Raw genomic sequence first — 19,994 nt, 5'->3', positions numbered from 1 at the left:
CCCTAACACCCTCTGTGGTCTTATTGGCACCACTGGGCAGAAAAAAATGGTCATATATCATGGGTTTGATGAGGATTTAGGCACAGGTCCTGCTTCTAAAGCAACAGATAGGCATCAGCCAAGCGATTGTCCAGCCAATGTTTCGCCCTACAGTGCTCCCTCCTGAGTCCCCCATAGACGAGAAGGCTCAGCACTATTTGTTTTTAAAGACAGACTCCTCTTCCGGCAGAGAACATCTGATATACCAGATCATTTTTCCCTCCCGACATCATCTGTGAGAACACACATGCATGCATACACACACACACACACATTAAACTGTCGTCGATATCTGCAGGTTTCGCCGACATCCATCCCGAAAAGATGAACGTCCATGTTTTTCTGCAGATGTTGCTCTGAATACTTGAGGATTAGCTCAGTTGAATGACTGATCTGCATCCCACCCGCTGCGTATCCACTGCGAATTGCATATGGTCTTGCCATGGGAGTGCCAAACAGAATTACTGCCAATGTGTGAACCTAGTCTAAAGGCGTCCATGCTCCGTAGTGTGTGACTGACAGTGGTGTCACCCTGTGGACTCCCCCATGTGAATGCTATCCATGTGCTCTCTGTGGGGAGAGCAGAGTAAGCCTCTGGCAGGATCAAGCAATATAATTAGAACGGCATGAGCCTTATTTGTCCTGAGCTAATATATAATATGTTGGGATACTGGCTGCCCCCTACACATTAGATGGGCATCCGATCCTGCCAACATCGATGGGTTCTGCCAACTTTCATCTAATGTAGTGTATGTTGGCCTATAGAAGCTGGCAAAAGGTGATAACTGCACTGCAGCCCCTGCATCCTTAGGATCGTTGGGGTCTCCCAGGGTTGGACCTTCAGGGATTTCCAAATTATAGGATCTTCTACAAATTCCTCAATTTTAGTCCTTCATCATTTTATGATCTCTTCTTTCTATCAATGAATGGAAAGGCTAGAAGCACAAGTGTGCCGTATATTTTCGCATATACTTAATCTCCCAAGCCCCAATCGCCTCTAGTAGAGAAACTATGTTTTTGCAAAACAGCCTAATTTTTGCAGTGGTTTTACGAAATATGCAACAGTCGTACGTGGGTGAAGATCAAGCCCATTTCTGGGGTGAGTGAATGATCAAGTGTACCGATAATACCTCAGTGCTCCCACCTAATGTTGTGATCCGTGCCAAGACCCTGTCTCATGGAACACAATATACCTATCTGAGCAGCTTATAATGGGGCAAGAGATGCGGAGCAAAGCCATATAAAGCTATGGGGGCAAATATGGGATGTTTTACTTCTCTCCATTCACTGTGGACTTTCGAGTCCACTGGGTAGGGTCCACAGGGTGGGCTCCACTCTCGGCCAGTGGGTGGGCTCCACTCTCGGCCAGTGGGTGGGCTCCACTCTCGGCCAGTGGGTGGGCTCCACTCTCGGCCAGTGGGTGGGCTCCACTCTCGGCCAGTGGGTGGGCTCCACTCTCGGCCAGTGGGTGGGCTCCACTCTCGGCCAGTGGGTGGGCTCCACTCTCGGCCAGTGGGTGGGCTCCACTCTCGGCCAGTGGGTGGGCTCCACTCTCGGCCAGTGGGTGGGCTCCACTCTCGGCCAGTGGGTGGGCTCCACTCTCGGCCAGTGGGTGGGCTCCACTCTCGGCCAGTGGGTGGGCTCCACTCGGCCAGTGGGTGGGCTCCACTCTCGGCCAGTGGGTGGGCTCCACTCTCGGCCAGTGGGTGGGCTCCACTCTCGGCCAGTGGGTGGGCTCCACTCTCGGCCAGTGGGTGGGCTCCACTCTCGGCCAGTGGGTGGGCTCCACTCTCGGCCAGTGGGTGGGCTCCACTCTCGGCCAGTGGGTGGGCTCCACTCTCGGCCAGTGGGTGGGCTCCACTCTCGGCCAGTGGGTGGGCTCCACTCTCGGCCAGTGGGTGGGCTCCACTCTCGGCCAGTGGGTGGGCTCCACTCTCGGCCAGTGGGTGGGCTCCACTCTCGGCCAGTGGGTGGGCTCCACTCTCGGCCAGTGGGTGGGCTCCACTCTCGGCCAGTGGGTGGGCTCCACTCTCGGCCAGTGGGTGGGCTCCACTCTCGGCCAGTGGGTGGGCTCCACTCTCGGCCAGTGGGTGGGCTCCACTCTCGGCCAGTGGGTGGGCTCCACTCTCGGCCAGTGGGTGGGCTCCACTCTCGGCCAGTGGGTGGGCTCCACTCTCGGCCAGTGGGTGGGCTCCACTCTCGGCCAGTGGGTGGGCTCCACTCTCGGCCAGTGGGTGGGCTCCACTCTCGGCCAGTGGGTGGGCTCCACTCTCGGCCAGTGGGTGGGCTCCACTCTCGGCCAGTGGGTGGGCCCCACTACTAGTCGGTTGTGGCGGTTGTCCATTATTGACAGCCATCTCTCTGTTGTCCCACACTTCAGAATCTTGATCCTAAGTAGAGATAGGTGAACCAGGACAGTAAAGATCGGTGTCCTTACTGAAAACCTACTGTTCGGGCATGGAAGTCCGTGTTACTGTTCGGGTTCAGCCCCCCGAACACCGGGTGTTTGTCGGGATGTCATGTGCATGGCAGTACAGCAAACATCGCTTCTGATCGGCGGTAAAATCATTACCACTGGTCAGACAGCCATAGTTCCCACGCGTAAGCACACAGCTGTAATAAGAACCCTGATCTCCTCACTGTCCAACAACCCCAAGAAACTTTTTAACACCTTTCACTCCCTCCTCAGGCCAAAAGCACAAGACCCTATCACAGACATTTGTGCTGATGATCTGGCTTCCCACTTTATAGAGAAAATAGACAATATCCGTCAGGAAATCCACACCAAGTGCAATGACTCCCATCCCTCCCTGCATCTCCCCTGGCTCACTCTCCACATTCGATCCCATCACAGAAGAAGTCTCCAAGCTCCTCTCTTCTTCTCGTCCGACTACATGCATTACCGACCCCATTCCCCCTCATCTCCTCCAGTCTCTCTCCAGTCATCACAACTCTCCTAACTACAATCTTTAATCTCTCCTCTCCTCTGGCATTTTCCCCTCCTCCTTCAAACACTCTATCATTACTCCATTACTAAAAAAAAACCACCCTCGACCCATCCTGCACAAACAACTACAGACCAGTCTGCAATCTCCCCTTCATCTCTAAACTCTTGGAGTGCCTGATCTACTCCCGCCTTACCCGTTACCTCTCCACTCATTCCCTCCTAGATCCTTCACAGTCCGGTTTCCACCCCCTACATTCAACAGAAACTGCACTCATCAAGGTGACCAATGACCTTCTGACAGCAAAATGTAATGATGACCACTCTCTGCTCATTCTTCTCGACCTTTCTGCAGCTTTCTACACTGTTGACCACCCTCTCCTACTCTCTAGGCTCCAGTCACTAGGCATTAAGGACACTGCTCTCTCCTGGTTCTCTTCCTATGTTTCTGACCGCTCCTTCAGTGTTCTGTTCTCTGGTTCCACTTCATCTCCTCTTCCTCTCACTATCGGGGTACACAGGGCTCAGTCCTTGGCCACCTTCTCTTCTCCCTCTACACGGCCCCAATTGGACAGACCATCAGCAGATTTGGCTTTCAGTACCATCTTTATGCTGATGACACACAACTATACACGTCATTCCCTGACCTTACCCCCGCTGTGCTACAGAACGCCACTGACTGTCTGTCTGCAGTCTCCAACATCATGTCTGCTCTCTATCTGAAACTCAACCTCTCCAAAACTGAACTTCTTCTGCTCCTGCCTTCTACTAACCTCCCTAAATCTGACATTTCCCTCTCTGTGGGTGGCACCATAATAACAGGCACGCTGTCTGGGTGTTATGTTTGACTCCGATCTCTCCTTCATCTCCCACATACAATCTCTTGCCCGCTCGTGCCGCTTACGCCTAAAGAACATCTCTAGAATCCGCCCTTTTCTCACCATGGAGACAACAAAAACTCTCACTGTCGCCCTAATCCACTCCCGCCTGGACTACTGCAATGCTCTATTAATTGGCCTCCCCCTTACTCGACTTTCCCCTCTCCGGTCTATCCTTAATGCGGCAGCCAGGGTTGTCCATCTGGCTAATCATTACTCACACACCAAAACAAAATACCCTCACATCAAGGCCAGATACTAGAAGAAAGTATATACTTTATTGATATAAAAACAACATATATAACATATAAAATAGTTGGGGGTAGTGACCACCAGTGCAGAAGCAATGGTGGGTCACACACAGGAAACAACCTCAGTAGACGCAAAGGTAAAGCAGCAGAGAGTAGTCATTACAGGAGCATATATGACAACAAATATGTGACAGATGTATGGTAACTCCATCAACATACAGCATAGTAAATATATACACATGTGGAGTATAACACAATGCCCATACGTAGCATTAAACAGCTGAAATAGCTTAGCAGAAGTACTCACATACTACATAAATATAGTGTCTAAATATGGGTATAGTTACCAGGAGGAAGAACCCGGGGACCCACCACACCCGACGCGCGTTTCGCACCGAAATGCTTCGTCCGGGGTAATCATTACTCAGATGCATCCGCTCTTCGCCAGTCATTACACTGGCTGCCCATTCATTACAGGATACAATTCAAAGCACTTGTTCTTACCCACAAAGCTCTCCACAGTGTGGCCCCTCTTACATCTCCTCCCTCATTTCTGTCTATCGGCCTAGCCGACCGCTGCGCTCTGCAAATGACTTTCGACTAACCTCTGCACTAATCCGTACCTCCCACTCCCGACTACGAGACTTCTCCTGTGCTGTGCCAATCCTCTGGAATGCTCTACCCCAAGATATTAGGACCATCCACGACTTGCATAGTTTTAGGCGCGCCCTCAAAACACATTTGTTCAGAGCTACCTACCACATTAACTAATCAAGGTCATTTTATGTTTGTGTGTGTGTAGCCCATTCACTATCTCCATCTACCCCCCACCCCCTGAAGATGGCTGGACCATCATTGTAAATACACACCTGTACTTTGTATCTCCCCCACCTCATTGTAGATTGTAAGCAGGGTCATCTTATTTTGCTTTATTATTGTATTGTTAACTTTTGTTACCTATGACTGTTGTGTTTGAAACTGTTAAACTGTAAAGCGCTGCGGAATATGTTGGCGCTATATAAATAAAGATGATGATTATTATTATTAAGAGGTATAAAGTTTACCTCCGGTCACTGTCTAATAACAGTGAGAGCAGGAGCGGCTGATGGGAGTATTCATCAGCCGGCTCCTGCGCTGTAAAGAAATAATTAAAAAGAAGAAAAAAAAAAAAGCGTCGTGGGGTCCAAACCATTTTTGACAACCAGCCTTGCTAAAGTTGACAGCTGGAGGTTGGTATTCTCAGATTGATAAGGGTCAATGGATATTGCAACCCCGCAACCTAAAAATAGCAACCCAGTAAAGGCGCATCAAGTTGGGGTTCGTATTTGTGGGGTTGATGTCACCTTTGTATTATTATTATTTATTTAATTATATAGCACCATTCCATGGTGTTGTACATAAGACGGGGTCACATCAAAATACAAATATCCCTTACAGTAAACAAACAAATAATGACAGACTGGTACAGAGGGGGGAGGACATTGCCCTTGCGGGCTTACATTGTACAGGATTATGGGGGAGGAGACAGTAGGTCGGGGGTTGCAGTAGCTCCGATGGTGTTGAGGTGGCCGTGTGGTCATTACAGGTTGTAAGCTTTTTTGAAGAGATGGGTTTTCAGGTTCCGTTTGAAGGATCCAAATGTGGTGGATAAGCGGACGTGTTGGGGCACAGAATTCCAGAGGATGGGGGATATTCGGGAGAAGTCTTGGAGGCGATTGGGTGAGGAGCGAATAAGTGGGGAGGAGGACTTGGGAGGACCGGAGATTATGTGAGGGAAGATATTGAGGGATTAGTTTGGAAATATACGGAGGAGAAAGGTTATGGATGGTTTTGTAGATCAGTGTTAGTAGTTTAAACTGGATACGCTGGGAAATTGGGAGCCAGTGAAGGGATTTGCAGAAGGGGAAGCAGGAGTGTAGCGAGGAGAGAGATTAATTAGTTGGGCAGCAGAGTTAAGGACGGACTGGAGGGGTGTTAGAAGGTAGGCCACAGAGGAGGATGTTGCAGTAGTCGAGGCGGGAGATGATTAGGGTGTGCATATCCCTCACCTGTTCGTCATTCTGTTCCACTCCGTAATTCATGTCTGAGGATTAAGTTTTCAACCTGGACAGTGCCAAGGTGCGACCATCCAGTCTGAGAACGAACCACTGATGAATGAGCTGATGCGAGCGCAGCATGAGTGAGCAGCGGTGACCTCATCGAGGTTAACCGCAGGTCACTGAGGCTGCGTTCACAGCCGGGCTGAACTGTGGAGACCGTCCTCCGGTGAGATCACCACTAGCACAGTGAGAAAGTGTCTTATGGTGCAGAGGTGAGTTCACCGCAGTTGAAATTCATGGCAGTGAAATTCTCCCTGTGAACTGCGGTGAACTGTCCTCTGCACCGTGAGAATTTTTCTCACTGTGCTAGCGGTGATCTCACCAGAGGAAGGACATCGCAGTTCAGCCCAGCTGGGAACGCAGCCTGTGCTAGCGGTGATCTCACCAGAGGAAGGACATCGCAGTTCAGCCCAGCTGGGAACGCAGCCTCGGTGACCTGCGGTAACCTTGATGGCGTCTCCACCAGTCACTGATGCTGTGCTCGCAATGGTCTTCAGCCTGGCCGGTCGCATCTTAGCACCACACCATCCAGGTTATTATTATTATTTATTGTTATAGCGCCATTTATTTCATGGCACTTTACATGTAAGGAGGGGTATACATAATAACAAGTACAATAATCTTGAACAATACAAGTCATAACTGGTACAGGAGGAGAGAGGACCCTGCCCGCGAAGGCTCACAATCTACAAGGGATGGGTGAGAATATAGTAGGCGAGGATAGAGCTGGTCATGCAGCGGTTTGGTCGATCGGTGGTTACTTTAGGTTATAGGCTTGTCTTGTTATAGGTTGAAAAATATTAAAACCCAGACATGGATTACAGCTTGGGGCAGAATGTCAAAGGTGAGGGATATTATTGTTTTTTATTTTTGTTTTATTACAGGAGACGAGAGATTCAGTGGAATTAGGCGTTAGGTGAGTATAACTGTGTTTGTTATTTTTAAATATAGGAAATTTGGTTTGTTTTTATTTCAAATAAAGGACTTTATTCTGGTTGTGTCTTTATTCACCATATACGGTAACTATAGGATTAGTAATGGATAGGTGTCTTATCGATGCCTCTCAATTACTAAGCCGTGGGCTTGATGTCACCAGACAACACAAAGGTAACATCAACCCCACAAATATGAACCCCACTTGCCATCGCTACAGGGAAAGTGGGAAGAGCCGTGCAAAGCACAAGTATTGGCGCATCTAATAGATGTGCCTTTTTATGGGCAGCTGCTGGCTGATATTTTTAGGATGGGGGCCAATATCCATGGCCCCTTACCAGCCTGGTTGTCAAAAATTGGGGGGCCCACATCGTTTTTTTGTAATTATTTAAATAATTAAAAAAACAACAGCGTGAGGACCCCTCTATTCTTGATGACTAGCCATGCTGAAGCTGACAGCTGAGGGTTGCAGCCCCCAGCTGTGAGTTTTGCCTGGCTGGTTATCAAAACAGGGGAAACTACACCGGTTTTTTTTTTGTATTTATTTACAAAGCAAGTATTGGATGATGAATACTCCCATCAGCCGCTCCTGCTCCCACTGTAATTAGCGGCAGCAGACATAGGCTGATAGGAGGAGCAGTAGTCCCATCAGCCTCTGTCATTGACCGGAGGTATACTTTATACCTCCGATCATAGCTGCGGGCTCATGCTGTCATTTAACAGCATGGGAACCGCAGCTCTCTGACCGGCGGTAATGATTTTACCGCTGATCAGAAACTGTTTGACGCGCTGTCATGCACATGACTTCGTGATGTTCGGACCCCCCATTCAAGTGAATAGGGTCCGGGTACTGTTCTGGTGCCCGAACCCGAACTTTTTTTTTTTTTTAACTGTGCGGCCGAACCCACCAGACCCAAACATCTACGGACCCACCCAGCTCTTATCCTAAGTTGAAGGATATAGAGCCATAAATCGCTGTCCACTGAACCTACGACTTGCTTTTCTCTGCGCTGCGTCCCCCACCTCCTGGGACATTAAAGTCATATCCTATGTCAGAATAACCCTTTAACTCTTTCACATACACGAGATACTTGCTGGGTACATTTTTTTATGCCATCCTAAGAAACATGGCATGCATTAACCTCCAGTTTTCTAGCGGCAGAAAACAATAGGAACAGGAGAGCCACAAATTTCCTTCTCAGAGTCCGACCTCTTGGATAATGGGACCAAACCGTGAATGCAACATATCTGCTTTTAGAGCCTGGTAAAATAATGAGTTAATGGATTGCAAATGTCAATGCTCCGTCCATCAGTCGGAGTACCAGGCTGATCACCTGCAGACATCTGCACGGATTAGGGGGTCCCAAAATTGTGAATCATCTCCATTTGGGTAGGTACCCAAAAACTGTGCAGCAAACTTCATGGGCTGGGATTGTTCGGCAGGTTATTACTGGACCATTCACACTGCTGGGGGACGCGGGGTTGTTTGTTGATCCTCGGGGGTGTCTGGTGATCCGCGGGGGTGTTTGCTGATCCGCGGGGGTGTTTGCTGATCCGCGGGGGTGTTTGCTGATCCGCGGGGGTGTTTGCTGATCCAGTTACCTCCATTGTTCCTGTATTAGCCGCCTGGCACGGTGGAGCTGCCAGCCTTATTATGGTGACCCCCGCACTCGGCCTTGCAGTGGAGCAGCGTCTGTGGCTCCAGCCCAGGGAATATCCCACATCACAGGCGCTCGGTCCCCGGAGACATGGCTGTGTTGTAACATTATGGAAAATGCTCTGACTGCAGCTCATGGTTCCCATTCAAGAGCGGCATTAACTTTTTCCTACCACAAGCGAATAAACGCTTTCCCAACTTCTCACTTTATTTTGGCATTTCTCTCCTTGTGTCTTTGGAAATATCTCCCTTTTCCTGTCAAACAGAAACTGCTTTCATTACAAAAATCTCCGGACAGCGTCTTTGATCCCTCTCCTGCCTGGTAATGGTAAAGCCTCTGCCCACAGACCCACTTAGGATGCCGCAGCCTCCGCTTTGCCACTTTCAGGGCTGTGCTCTTTCCTCTCATTATCCCCTGTGATGTGAGTTATCCCCCTTATACTATTAGCACCGCCTCCATCTTCTCCTTCTGATATTTTCCAAAAATTCTGATTCTTGGTTTGATCCCATTTCTCATTGCTGACTGTAGTGCAGTAAAGTTATATGAAAGGGGCTGTCCAGGGCTTGTATATTGGTGGGCTGTCCTCTGAATACTGGATCGGTGAGGGTCCGACAGCCGCTCTGCTGATACCTGGAGCCACAGTCAATGAAGCGTCACAGTGCGCCGATCCGAATCAGCATGGCGCCATACACTGTGTAGTGGCGGTACTTGGTATTGCAGCTCTGCTCCTATTGAAGTGACTGTGGTCTAAGCATGGCCACTATACAGTGTACAGAGATGTGGCACCACCAGTCTGAGGCTGGTGACCTATCCTATGGTCCTATGGCTATTGATCAGCAATGTCTTGGTCCAAGACACTCCTTTGATCAAAATATTATAATACACACCCGACAATTAATTTTCAGTCCTATTAATAAAAAATGATGCATCCATTAGTTATGTGGTCACTGACAGAAGCCTAGATGTATTGTCAGAGAATGACTTATTGCTTAAATCAGACCCTGAAATCCTGTGGTTTTAACTGCAGACTCACAATAGACAATTATCACCTTCATCTCATTATCAGAATAGGAAGCTTTACAGAAGGCTAAAATCTGCATATAGAGAACTTAGGACTCACTGCTCACAACAGGTGACGTCACAGCTCACCTCCTCCTCCGATACAGTGACTGATAACCTCTATATACAGTGGGTATGGAAAGTATTCAGACCCCTTTAAATTTTTTCACACTTTGTTTCATTGCAGCCATTTGGTAAATTCAGAAAAGTTCATCTTTTCACTGTAATGTACACTCTGCACCCCATCTTGACTGAAAAAAAAGCAGAAATGTAGAAAATTTTGCAAATTTAATAAAGAAAAACTGAAATATCACATGGTCAGAAGTATTCAGACCCTTTGCTCAGACACTCATATTTGAGTCATACAGTATGCTGTCCATTTCCTTGTGATCCTCCTTGAGATGGTTCTACTCCTTCATTGGAGTCCAGCTTGTTTAATTAAACTGATAGGACTTGATTTGGAAAGGCGCACACCTGTCTATATAAGACCTCACAGTGCATGTCAGACCAAATGAGAATCATGAGGTCAAAGGAACTGACCAAGGAGCTCAGAGACAGAATTGAGGCAAGGCACAGATCTCGGCAAGGTTACAAAAGGATTTCTGCAGTACTCAAGGTTCCTAAGAGCACAGTGGCCTCCATAATCCTTAAATGGAAGAAGTTTGGGACCACCAGAAGTCTTCCTAGACCTGGCCGTCCAGCCAAACTGAGCAATCGTGGAGAAGAGCCTTGGTGAGAGAGTTAAAGAAGAACCCTAAGATCACTGTGGCTGAGCTCCAGAGATGCAGTAGGGAGATGGGAGAAAGTTCCACAAAGTCAACTATGACTGCAGCCTTCCACTGGACGGGCCTTTATGGCAGAGTGGCCCGATGGAAGCCTCTCCTCAGTGAAAGACATATGAAAGCCGTATAATTTGCTAAAAAAAACACATGAAGGACTTCCTGACTATGAGAAATAAGATCCTCTGGTCTGATGAGACGAAGATAGAACTTTTTGGTGATATTTCTAAGCGGCATGTGTGGAGAAAGCCAGGCACTGCTCATCACCTGCCCAATACAATGCCAACAGTGAAACATGGTGGCAGCATCATGCTATGGGGGTGTTTTTCAGCTGCAGGGACAGGACAACTGGTTGTCATTGAAGGAAACATGAATGCGGCCAAGTACAGAGATATCCTGGATGAAAACCTCTTCCAGAGTGCTCTGGACCTCAGGGCCGAATGTTCACCTTCCAACAAGACAATGACCCTAAACCAGTGTTCCCCAAGTCCGGTCCTCAAGAGCCACCAACAGGTCATGTTTTGAGGATTGATGTAATTATCACCTGTGCAATACTAAGGAAATCCCGAAAACATGACCTGTTGGTGGCTCTTGAGGACCGGACTTGGTGAACACTGCCCTAAGCACACAGCTAAAATAACAAAGGAGTGGCTTCAGAACAACTCTGTGACCATTCTTGACTGGGCCAGCCAGAACCCTGACCTAAACCCAATTGAGCATCTCTGGAGAGACCTGAAAATGGCTGTCCACCAACGTTCACCATCCAACCTGATGGAAGTGGAGAGGATCTGCAAGGAAGAATGGTAGAGGATCCCCAAATCCAGGTGTGAAAAATTTGTTGCATCGTTCCCTAAAAGACTCATGGCTGTACTAGCTCAAAAGGTGCTTCTACTCAATACTGAGCAAAGGGTCTGAAGACTTATGACCATGTGATATTTCAGTTTTTCTTTTTTAATAAATTTGCAAAAATGTCTACATTTCTGTTTTTTTCCAGTCAAGATGGGGTGCAGAGTGTACATTAATGAGAAAAAATGAACTTTTTTGAATTTACAAAATGGCTGCAATGAAAGAGTGAAAAATGTAAAGGGGTCTGAAAACTTTTCGTACCCACCTCTATATACAGTTGATAACACAGGATCCATCATTCACAATAGATGATGTCACAGCTCACCTCCTCCTCCTGTACAATGACCATTCACAATAGGTGATGTCACAGCTCACCTCCTCCTCCTGTACAATGACTGATGACACCTCCATATACAGTAGATAACACAGGATCCACCATTCACAATAGGTGATGTCACAGATCACCTCCTCCTCCTGTACAATGACTGATAACACCTCTATATACAGTAGATAACATAGGATCCACCATTCACAATAGGTGATGTCACAGCTCACCTCCCCCTCCTGTACAAAGACTGATAACACCGCTATATACAGTGGATAACACAGGATCCACCATTCACAATAGGTGATGTCACAGCTCACCTCCCCCTCCTGTACAAAGACTGATAACACCTCTATATACAGTGGATAACACAGGATCCACCATTCACAATAGGTGATATCACAGCTCACCTCCTCCTCCTGTACAATGACTGATAACACCTCTATATACAGTAGATAACACAGGATCCACCATTCACAATAGGTGATGTCACAGCTCACCTCCTCCTCCTGTACAATGACTGATAACACCTCTATATACAGTAGATAACACAGGATCCACCATTCACAATAGGTGATGTCACAGCTCACCTCCTCCTCCTGTACAATGACTGATGACACCTCTATATACAGTAGATAACACAGGATCCACCATTCACAATAGGTGATGTCACAGCTCACCTCCTCCTGTACAATGACTGATAACACCTCTATATACAGTAGATAACACAGCATCCACCATTCTTATTAGATGATTTCACAGTTTTGTTTTGTTTTGTTTTTTAAACATCTGCTTATCTATCCATAAACAGCACCACTTCTGTGTCTGGCTGTGTCTGGTACTGCTGCTCAGCCTTATTTCTCGGTGGTGAGGAGCAGATGTTGATATTTCCCCTCTTTTGTCTCTAGAATCCTCTATAATCCGTATAGCTGCTGGTGCTGACGTTTGCTCGGCGTTCCCCCATCTCGGGGCTGTTCTTCCTTTCATGCTTTGTGTTGCTGCTCTTCTACCTTCAGCAATCTCACGTCGTATCTCTGCCAGATAGAAGTAAATATTGTTCTGTTATTTTAGCAATATGAAACATTGGCGTCCTCCGAGCTCCAGCTCTTGGATCCGGGTCAAGTCGAGAAATATCTGCCTTTTTTTTTTTTTTTTTAACATGAAAAGAGCTTACTTTAATTCATGTAAACAAGAGCTCCTATTTCACTGTGAACTGGCAGCAGTCGGCACTGGAGGAAGCGGAGAGCGATGAATGGAGGAGGGGGCGGAATGCAGATTTCAGCTCCAGGATCTATCATTAATTCTCCCATGAAAAAATGCCGTCAGATCGCATTAGCTAAAGACAAACCGTCGTAAGAACGCTCCTTCCTGGTGATTGCTCCGCTGGATCATGGTGGCGATCACACGATCAATGAGCTGACCGCATCTAAACACTTAACGTTCTGCCGGCAGTTCTAGGACCAAGCGTCGTATTCTAAACGAGCGCCAATCATCTTGTTACATTACTGATCACCTCTCCTTATTGCCACATGTCTGCCTGTGCAAGCGGACCTTCATACATGGCATGCAGAACAATCTAAGGGTCCCGAAGCTTTGCCAACCAGGTTCACCATTGTGTAAAAAAAGACTGGTAGATCGGTGGGGTCCTGCACCGATTGGCAGGACGAGCACTTTTATGTCCGCTAGAATTTTGCAACTGGGGATAGAAGTTCTCCATTCTGCCGATCTTTGCAGGTTGGATTGATCAGACCCCCACGATTAGTAAGAGATCCCTTCTCCTGTGGATCGGTGACGGCTTGATTTCATTCGACAACCCAATTAAGCGCCATTAAGACCCTATAGGGTTTCCATGCACTGCGCACGGCTTCTTTCCACAACCCCATAGTGAATGGACCGAGCAATGGTTGAGCAATGTGCCATTGCGGATCAGGGCTGGTCCCATTGGTCCGACCTCCACTGATCTAGAAGTTATCATTTTTCTTATGGAGAATCCCTTTAAATAACAATTGTCTTACAAATCTCATCCGGATGCGTCAGAATTTTTCCATTCGGATACTCCGATCCACGGCAAGTTTCGTCACCGTGGAACTGACCACGTTCAATGTATGTTGGGTGCAAAATTGGAGCAGAAAATTTTTGTCTTCTGACGTTCCCCGAAAAATGAAAGATGCTCCGTTAGGGTCATTCTCTCCTCTAAATTCTTTCTTACATGGGACTGTACTTTGAAGGATCCTCCTGCAGAAGGGATATCAAGATCTGCTCTTCCCTCTGTATGGTTACATTGCCGAACTGCAAGATATTACAGGACCCACCAAGGTGTATACAGATGATGGGAGTGATGGGAAAGATGGTCCTGTGCAGGAGGAGACAGAGAAGCTTCAGGATGGCCTGGTCACACGCTAACGTGGGCCAGTTGTTGGTGGTTGGGCTTCTTGGCCCTGTTGATGGTGACCTGACTCGGTAAGCCGCCCGTCTTGGTAGCAGGTGCTCGCTATACATCAGGGCTGTGGAATGTTTTTCCTTGCATGGCACATTTTACAAGCCGTAAGGGCAGCTCTCGAGAATCCTGCATGACCTCATCAGCTCGTTTGCTCTACAGCTGATTTTGGGTGGGGACCCTTTGGCCTCGGCCCTGGGCCTGTAGTAATTGTTAGAAACATTCACCTAAAGGGAATAATCATCTCCGTGCATCATCTAAGAAGAAATGAGATGCTAATCCTGCGAGCCTCGGTGCTTCGTGCCTCGGCTCTGCGGGTGTCAGCCATTGTGCAGAGCAACCAAAGAGGTCTGCAGAGGAGCAGCGGGCAACAATGTGTAATATCCACCTATCAGATGTACAGCCAAAAGCTGATCAGTGTCCGGTATTAGGAACGCTGAGCTCGGATCGCTGGTCGGATTCCAGTAAAGTCTACAGAAATTGGAATGTTTCTGCTCAGACTCAGCCGCCACCTTTGCAGACGTTCAGTCTCATGTGTTGTCCCTATTAACCCCTTAGTGATATGTGATGGTCAGATTCTGCTCCGTACAGCGGTTGTCAGTTGGTACATCAGAGTATGATCGGCAGTGTTGTCGGGGTGCTCGGTGCCAGTAGTCTAGTCCTAATATCCCTGAATATTCTCTACGGTCACACACCTTGATATCAGCTGATAATTAGTTTGATAAACAGCCGCAAAACCTTTGGTAGATGCGCCAAAATTTTTGCCCAGATCTGACAAAGTTGGGTTTGCCGGTCCAGGCCGTGGGGACCGCAGCTTTTCAAATCCGTAACGAACCATGGCATTCCTTGTGCCACAAATTTTACTTCAGTCCATGTCTCAGTGTTTTCATCTTAATGAGTTCGGAGCCTCACACTCAACCCCCTGCATCAAGATTGGCTTGAAAAATTTCAGTATTAATGAATCTGGGCCAATATTTGGAAATCAACTAAATATTATGTCTTACCATAAAAGTATTACTCTAATGTGCTATCTATTGTTGAATGTAATCCATCTGTAGCAGCAGAGACATCGAGATAGTGGGGGCTGGTTATTGTCTCTACAATTAGTGGGGGCGGGTCTTTATCTCTATAGTAAGTGTGGTCGGGTCTTTATTTGTATGATAAGTGGGGGTGGGTCTTAAGCTGTATAGTAAGTGGGGGTGGGTCTTTGTCTGTATAGTAAGTGGTTGTGGGTCTTTATCTCTATAATAAGTGGGGGTGGGTCTTTATCGCTATAGTAAGTGGGGGTGGGTCTTTATCGCTATAGTAAGTGGGGGTGGGTCTTTATCGCTGTAGTAAGTGGGGGCTGATTTTTATCTATAGTAAATGGGGGCTGTACTTTATCCCTATAGTAAGTGGGGGCGGGTCTTTATCTGTATAGTAAGTGGTTGTGGGTCTTTATCTCTACACTAAGTGGGGGTGGGTCTTTATCGCTATAGTAAGTGGTTGTGGGTCTTTATCGCTATAAGTAAGTGGGGGTGGGTCTTTATCACTATAGTAAGTGGGGGTGGGCCTTTATCGCTATAGTAAGTGGGGGTGGGTCTTTATCGCTATAGTAAGTGGGGATGGGTCTTTATCGCTATCGTAAGTGGTTGTGGGTCTTTATCACTATAGTAAGTGGGGGTGGGCCTTTATCGCTATATTAGGTGGGGGTGGGTCTTTATCGCTATAGTAAGTGGGGGTGGGTCTTTATCGCTATAGTAAGTGGGGGTGGGTCTTTATCGCTATAGTAAGTGGGGGTGGGTCTTTATCGCTATAGTAAGTGGGGGTGGGTCTTTATCGCTATAGTAAGTGGGTGTGGGTCTTTATCGCTATAGTAAGTGGGGGTGGGTTTTTATCGCTATCGTAAGTGGTTGTGGGTCTTTATCGCTATAGTAAGTAGGGGTGGGTCTTTGTCACTATAGTAAGTGGGGGCAGATCTTTATCGCTATAGTAAGTGGGGGCGAATCTTTATCGCTATAGTAAGTGGGGGTGAATCTTTATCGCTATAGTAAGTGGGGGCTGTTCTTTATCCCTATAGTAAGTGGGGGCGGGTCTTTACCTCTATAGAAAGTGGGGGCGGGTCTTTACCTCTATGGACAGTGGGGGTGGGTCTTTATTGCTGTAGTAAGTGGGGGGTGGGTCTTTATCTCTATAGTAAGTGGGGGGTGGGTCTTTATCTCTATAGTAAGTGGAGGTGGGTCTTTACCTCTATAGAAAGTGGGGGCGGGTCTTTACCTCTATAGAAAGTGGGGGTGGGTCTTTACCTCTATAGAAAGTGCGGGTGGGTCTTTACCTCTATAGAAAGTGGAGGTGGGTCTTCACCTCTATAGTAAGTGGGGGCAGGTTATTTTCTCTACAGTGAGGGCGAGTTATCTCTACAGTAAATGGGGGTGGGTTATTGGCTCTCTACAGTAAGTGGGGGCTAGTTATTAGCTCTCTACAGTAAGTGGGGGTGGTTGATAGCTCTCTACAGTAAGTGGGAGTGGGTCTTTATCTGTATAGTAAGTGGGGGCAGGTTATCGCTCTACAGTAGGGGAGTTATTTCCTGTACTGTAACTGGGGTTATTTTTTTTTCTCTACAGTGAGGGCGAGTTATCTCTCTACAGTAAGTGGGGGCGGGTTATTAGCTTTCCAGTAAGTGGGGCGGGTCATTGGCTCTCTACAGTAAGTGGGGCGGGTTATTAGCTCTCTGCAGTAAGTGGGGGTGGGTTGTTAGCTCTCTACAGTAAGTGGGGGCGGGTTGTTAGCGCTCTGCAGTAGGTGGGGGCGGGTCATTGGCTCTCTGCAGTAGGTGGGGGCGGGTCATTGGCTCTCTGCAGTAGGTGGGGGCGGGTCGTCGGCTCTCTGCAGTAGGTGGGGGCGGGTCGTCGGCTCTCTGCAGTAGGTGGGGGCGGGTCGTCGGCTCTCTGCAGTAGGTGGGGGCGGGTCGTTGGCTCTACAGTAGGTAGGGGCGGGTCATTGGCTCTCTACAGTAGGTAGGGGCGTGTCGTTGGCTGTACAGTAGGTGGGGGCGGGTCGTTGGCTCTACAGTAGGTGGGTGGGTCGTTGACTCTCTACAGTGAGTGGGGGGCGGGTTGTTGGCTCTACAGTAGGTGGGGGGCGGGTCGTTGGCTCTCTGCAATAGGTGGGGGTGGGTTGTTGGCTCTCTACAGTAGGTGGAGGCGGGTCATTGGCTCTCTACAGTAGGTGGAGGCGGGTGGTTGGCTCTACAGTAGGTGGGGGCGGGTCGTTGGCTCTACAATAGGTGGGGGTGGGTCATTGGCTCTCTACAGTAGGTGGAGGCGGGTGGTTGGCTCTACAGTAGGTGGAGGCGGGTCGTTGGCTCTCTACAGTAGGTGGGGGCGGGTCGTTGGCTCTCTACAGTAGGTGGGGGCGGGTCGTTGGCTCTCTACAGTAGGTGGGGGCGGGTCGTTGGCTCTCTACAGTAGGTGGGGGCGGGTCGTTGGCTCTCTACAGTAGGTGGGGGCGGGTCGTTGGCTCTCTACAGTAGGTGGGGGCGGGTCGTTGGCTCTCTACAGTAGGTGGGGGCGGGTCGTTGGCTCTCTACAGTAGGTGGGGGCGGGTCGTTGGCTCTCTACAGTAGGTGGGGGCGGGTCGTTGGCTCTCTACAGTAGGTGGGGGCGGGTCGTTGGCTCTCTACAGTAGGTGGGGGCGGGTCGTTGGCTCTCTACAGTAGGTGGGGGCGGGTCGTTGGCTCTCTACAGTAGGTGGGGGCGGGTCGTTGGCTCTCTACAGTAGGTGGGGCCGGGTCGTTGGCTCTCTACAGTAGGTGGGGCCGGGTCGTTGGCTCTCTACAGTAGGTGGGGCCGGGTCGTTGGCTCTCTACAGTAGGTGGGGCCGGGTCGTTGGCTCTCTACAGTAGGTGGGGCCGGGTCGTTGGCTCTCTACAGTAGGTGGGGGCATGTCGTTGGCTCTCTACAGTAGGTGGGGGCAGGTCGTTGGCTCTCTACAGTAGGTGGGGGCGGGTCGTTGGCTCTCTACAGTAGGTGGGGGCAGGTCGTTGGCTCTCTACAGTAGGTGGGGGCGGGTCGTTGGCTCTCTACAGTAGGTGGGGGCGGGTCGTTGGCTCTCCACAGTAGGTGGGGGCGGGTCGTTGGCTCTCTACAGTAGGTGGGGGCGGGTCGTTGGCTCTCTACAGTAGGTGGGGCCGGGTCGTTGGCTCTCTACAGTAGGTGGGGCCGGGTCGTTGGCTCTCTACAGTAGGTGGGGCCGGGTCGTTGGCTCTCTACAGTAGGTGGGGCCGGGTCGTTGTCTGTATAGTAAGCAGGAGAAGGTTTTTGTTGATCTGCAGGACGCAGGTGCGTGCTTATATGGCTTTCCCTTGTTTGCCGAACTGCATTCAGCATTAATAGAGAGGCAGGCTTCAGGGCAGACAAGTCATTGAACAATGGCAGGTGCACTGCATGTTGGGAAGTATGGGAAATAAAGTTCCAACACTTATAGTGCTGGCAGAATGCTGATGAATTTTAACCCCCAACTAAAAAAATAAATGTGTAGATGGCACATTTATAGAACTTAAGAATTAGGACACATCAAAATGACGTATGAGGACAGCAAGACAGGTTTTATGTGAAAAGACGAGTATGCTTTAAGTGTTTGGGTCCAAGGATAATGAAAGTCTGGCTACCAATCTAATAAATTGTACATTGGTAACATCACAACTTTGTTTCTGTTCACATTGCAGTGGGGTGATCTGCGTGCGATTACAGCCTATATATACCGCCAGTGTACCCCGCAGATCAGCCTTATAGTGAGTGCAGGAGTCAGTGTACAGGCTGTGCTGCTGCTGCGCTTTCCTGTACAGTAAGGCTATGTGCACACGTTCAGGATTTCTTGCAGAAATTTCCTGAGCAAAACCGGACATTTTCTGCAAGAGATCCGCATGTGTTTTTTTCGCTTTTTTTTTTGCGCGTTTTTTTTGCAGATTTTTCCGGAGATTTCCCAATGCAATGATATAGTGGGAAATCCTCAAAAAATCCGCAAAATTAATGAACATGCTGCGTTTTTTACCGTGATGCGTTTTTTGTTGTTGAATAAAACGCATCATGTGCACAAAGATTGCGGAATGCATTCTAAATGATGGGATGCATAATGTATGCTTTTTTATAGCGAAAAATCCGCAACATGTGCACACAGCCTAAAAGATACGCGGACGCTTTACGCCCGGCACGGGCTGTGTTGGGTGTAATGGCCACCTCTGATGTCTGCAGGACCTTTCCCAGTACATATCTGGCTTTACCAAATCTATGTTCTCTTTTCCAGGTGGTCTGTGGACGGTATTAACCTTGGGTGGAGTGGGGAGCAAACCAACCCCCGCACAGGAACAGTCCTCGCCTCTTGCCAACCAAAGCCTGCTCCTGCTGCTGGTACTCGCTAACATCACCGACGCTCCAGACTGCCCCAATCCTTTCCGACAGTCCATTACGTCTTTCAGAAACACACAAGGTAAATGTATCAGATATTCAAGGCATGGGAGAAAGATTTGGGGTTTTCAGCAGCACAGAGTAATTAAGGAGACGGTATTGATGGTGAGGATAGGGATGGATGTGAGCAGCGCAGCGTCCTGATGGAAGGAGGGGAGTGCACATGTGGGAGATTAGAGAACTTCTGGAAAGAGCAAAGCCCACAGCAGCGCAGAGTATTTCAGGAGAGGCAGGTGCTGGGTTCAGGGAGGCAGTGCCGGTGATGGATATGAGAGGGGCAGTGTCCTGATGTGAGGAGTGTG

The 19,994-nt window shown here is 48.7% G+C and overlaps 1 protein-coding gene across 5 annotated transcripts in view; it reads left to right on the top strand.

Moving 5' to 3' along the window:
* DYM (dymeclin) overlaps positions 1 to 19,994 on the top strand; it is a 293,499-nt gene that overhangs the window by 83,758 nt on the left and 189,747 nt on the right. For all 5 annotated transcript variants that reach the window (XR_013221124.1, XR_013221125.1, XR_013221122.1 and 2 more), the window contains exon 9: positions 19,532 to 19,714. Coding sequence is in view for 2 of the 5 variants with exons in the window: in XM_077283443.1 (XP_077139558.1) it covers positions 19,532 to 19,714 (183 nt within the window). In the remaining 3 variants the exon portion in view is untranslated. The remainder of the gene's footprint in view (positions 1 to 19,531; positions 19,715 to 19,994) is intronic.

Source organism: Ranitomeya variabilis, chromosome 1, assembly GCF_051348905.1.
Source record: "Ranitomeya variabilis isolate aRanVar5 chromosome 1, aRanVar5.hap1, whole genome shotgun sequence".
In the NCBI taxonomy this organism is placed as follows: domain Eukaryota; kingdom Metazoa; phylum Chordata; class Amphibia; order Anura; family Dendrobatidae; genus Ranitomeya; species Ranitomeya variabilis.
The sequence above is the reverse complement of the archived record's forward strand: the minus strand, read 5'-3'. Positions and strand labels throughout refer to the sequence as shown.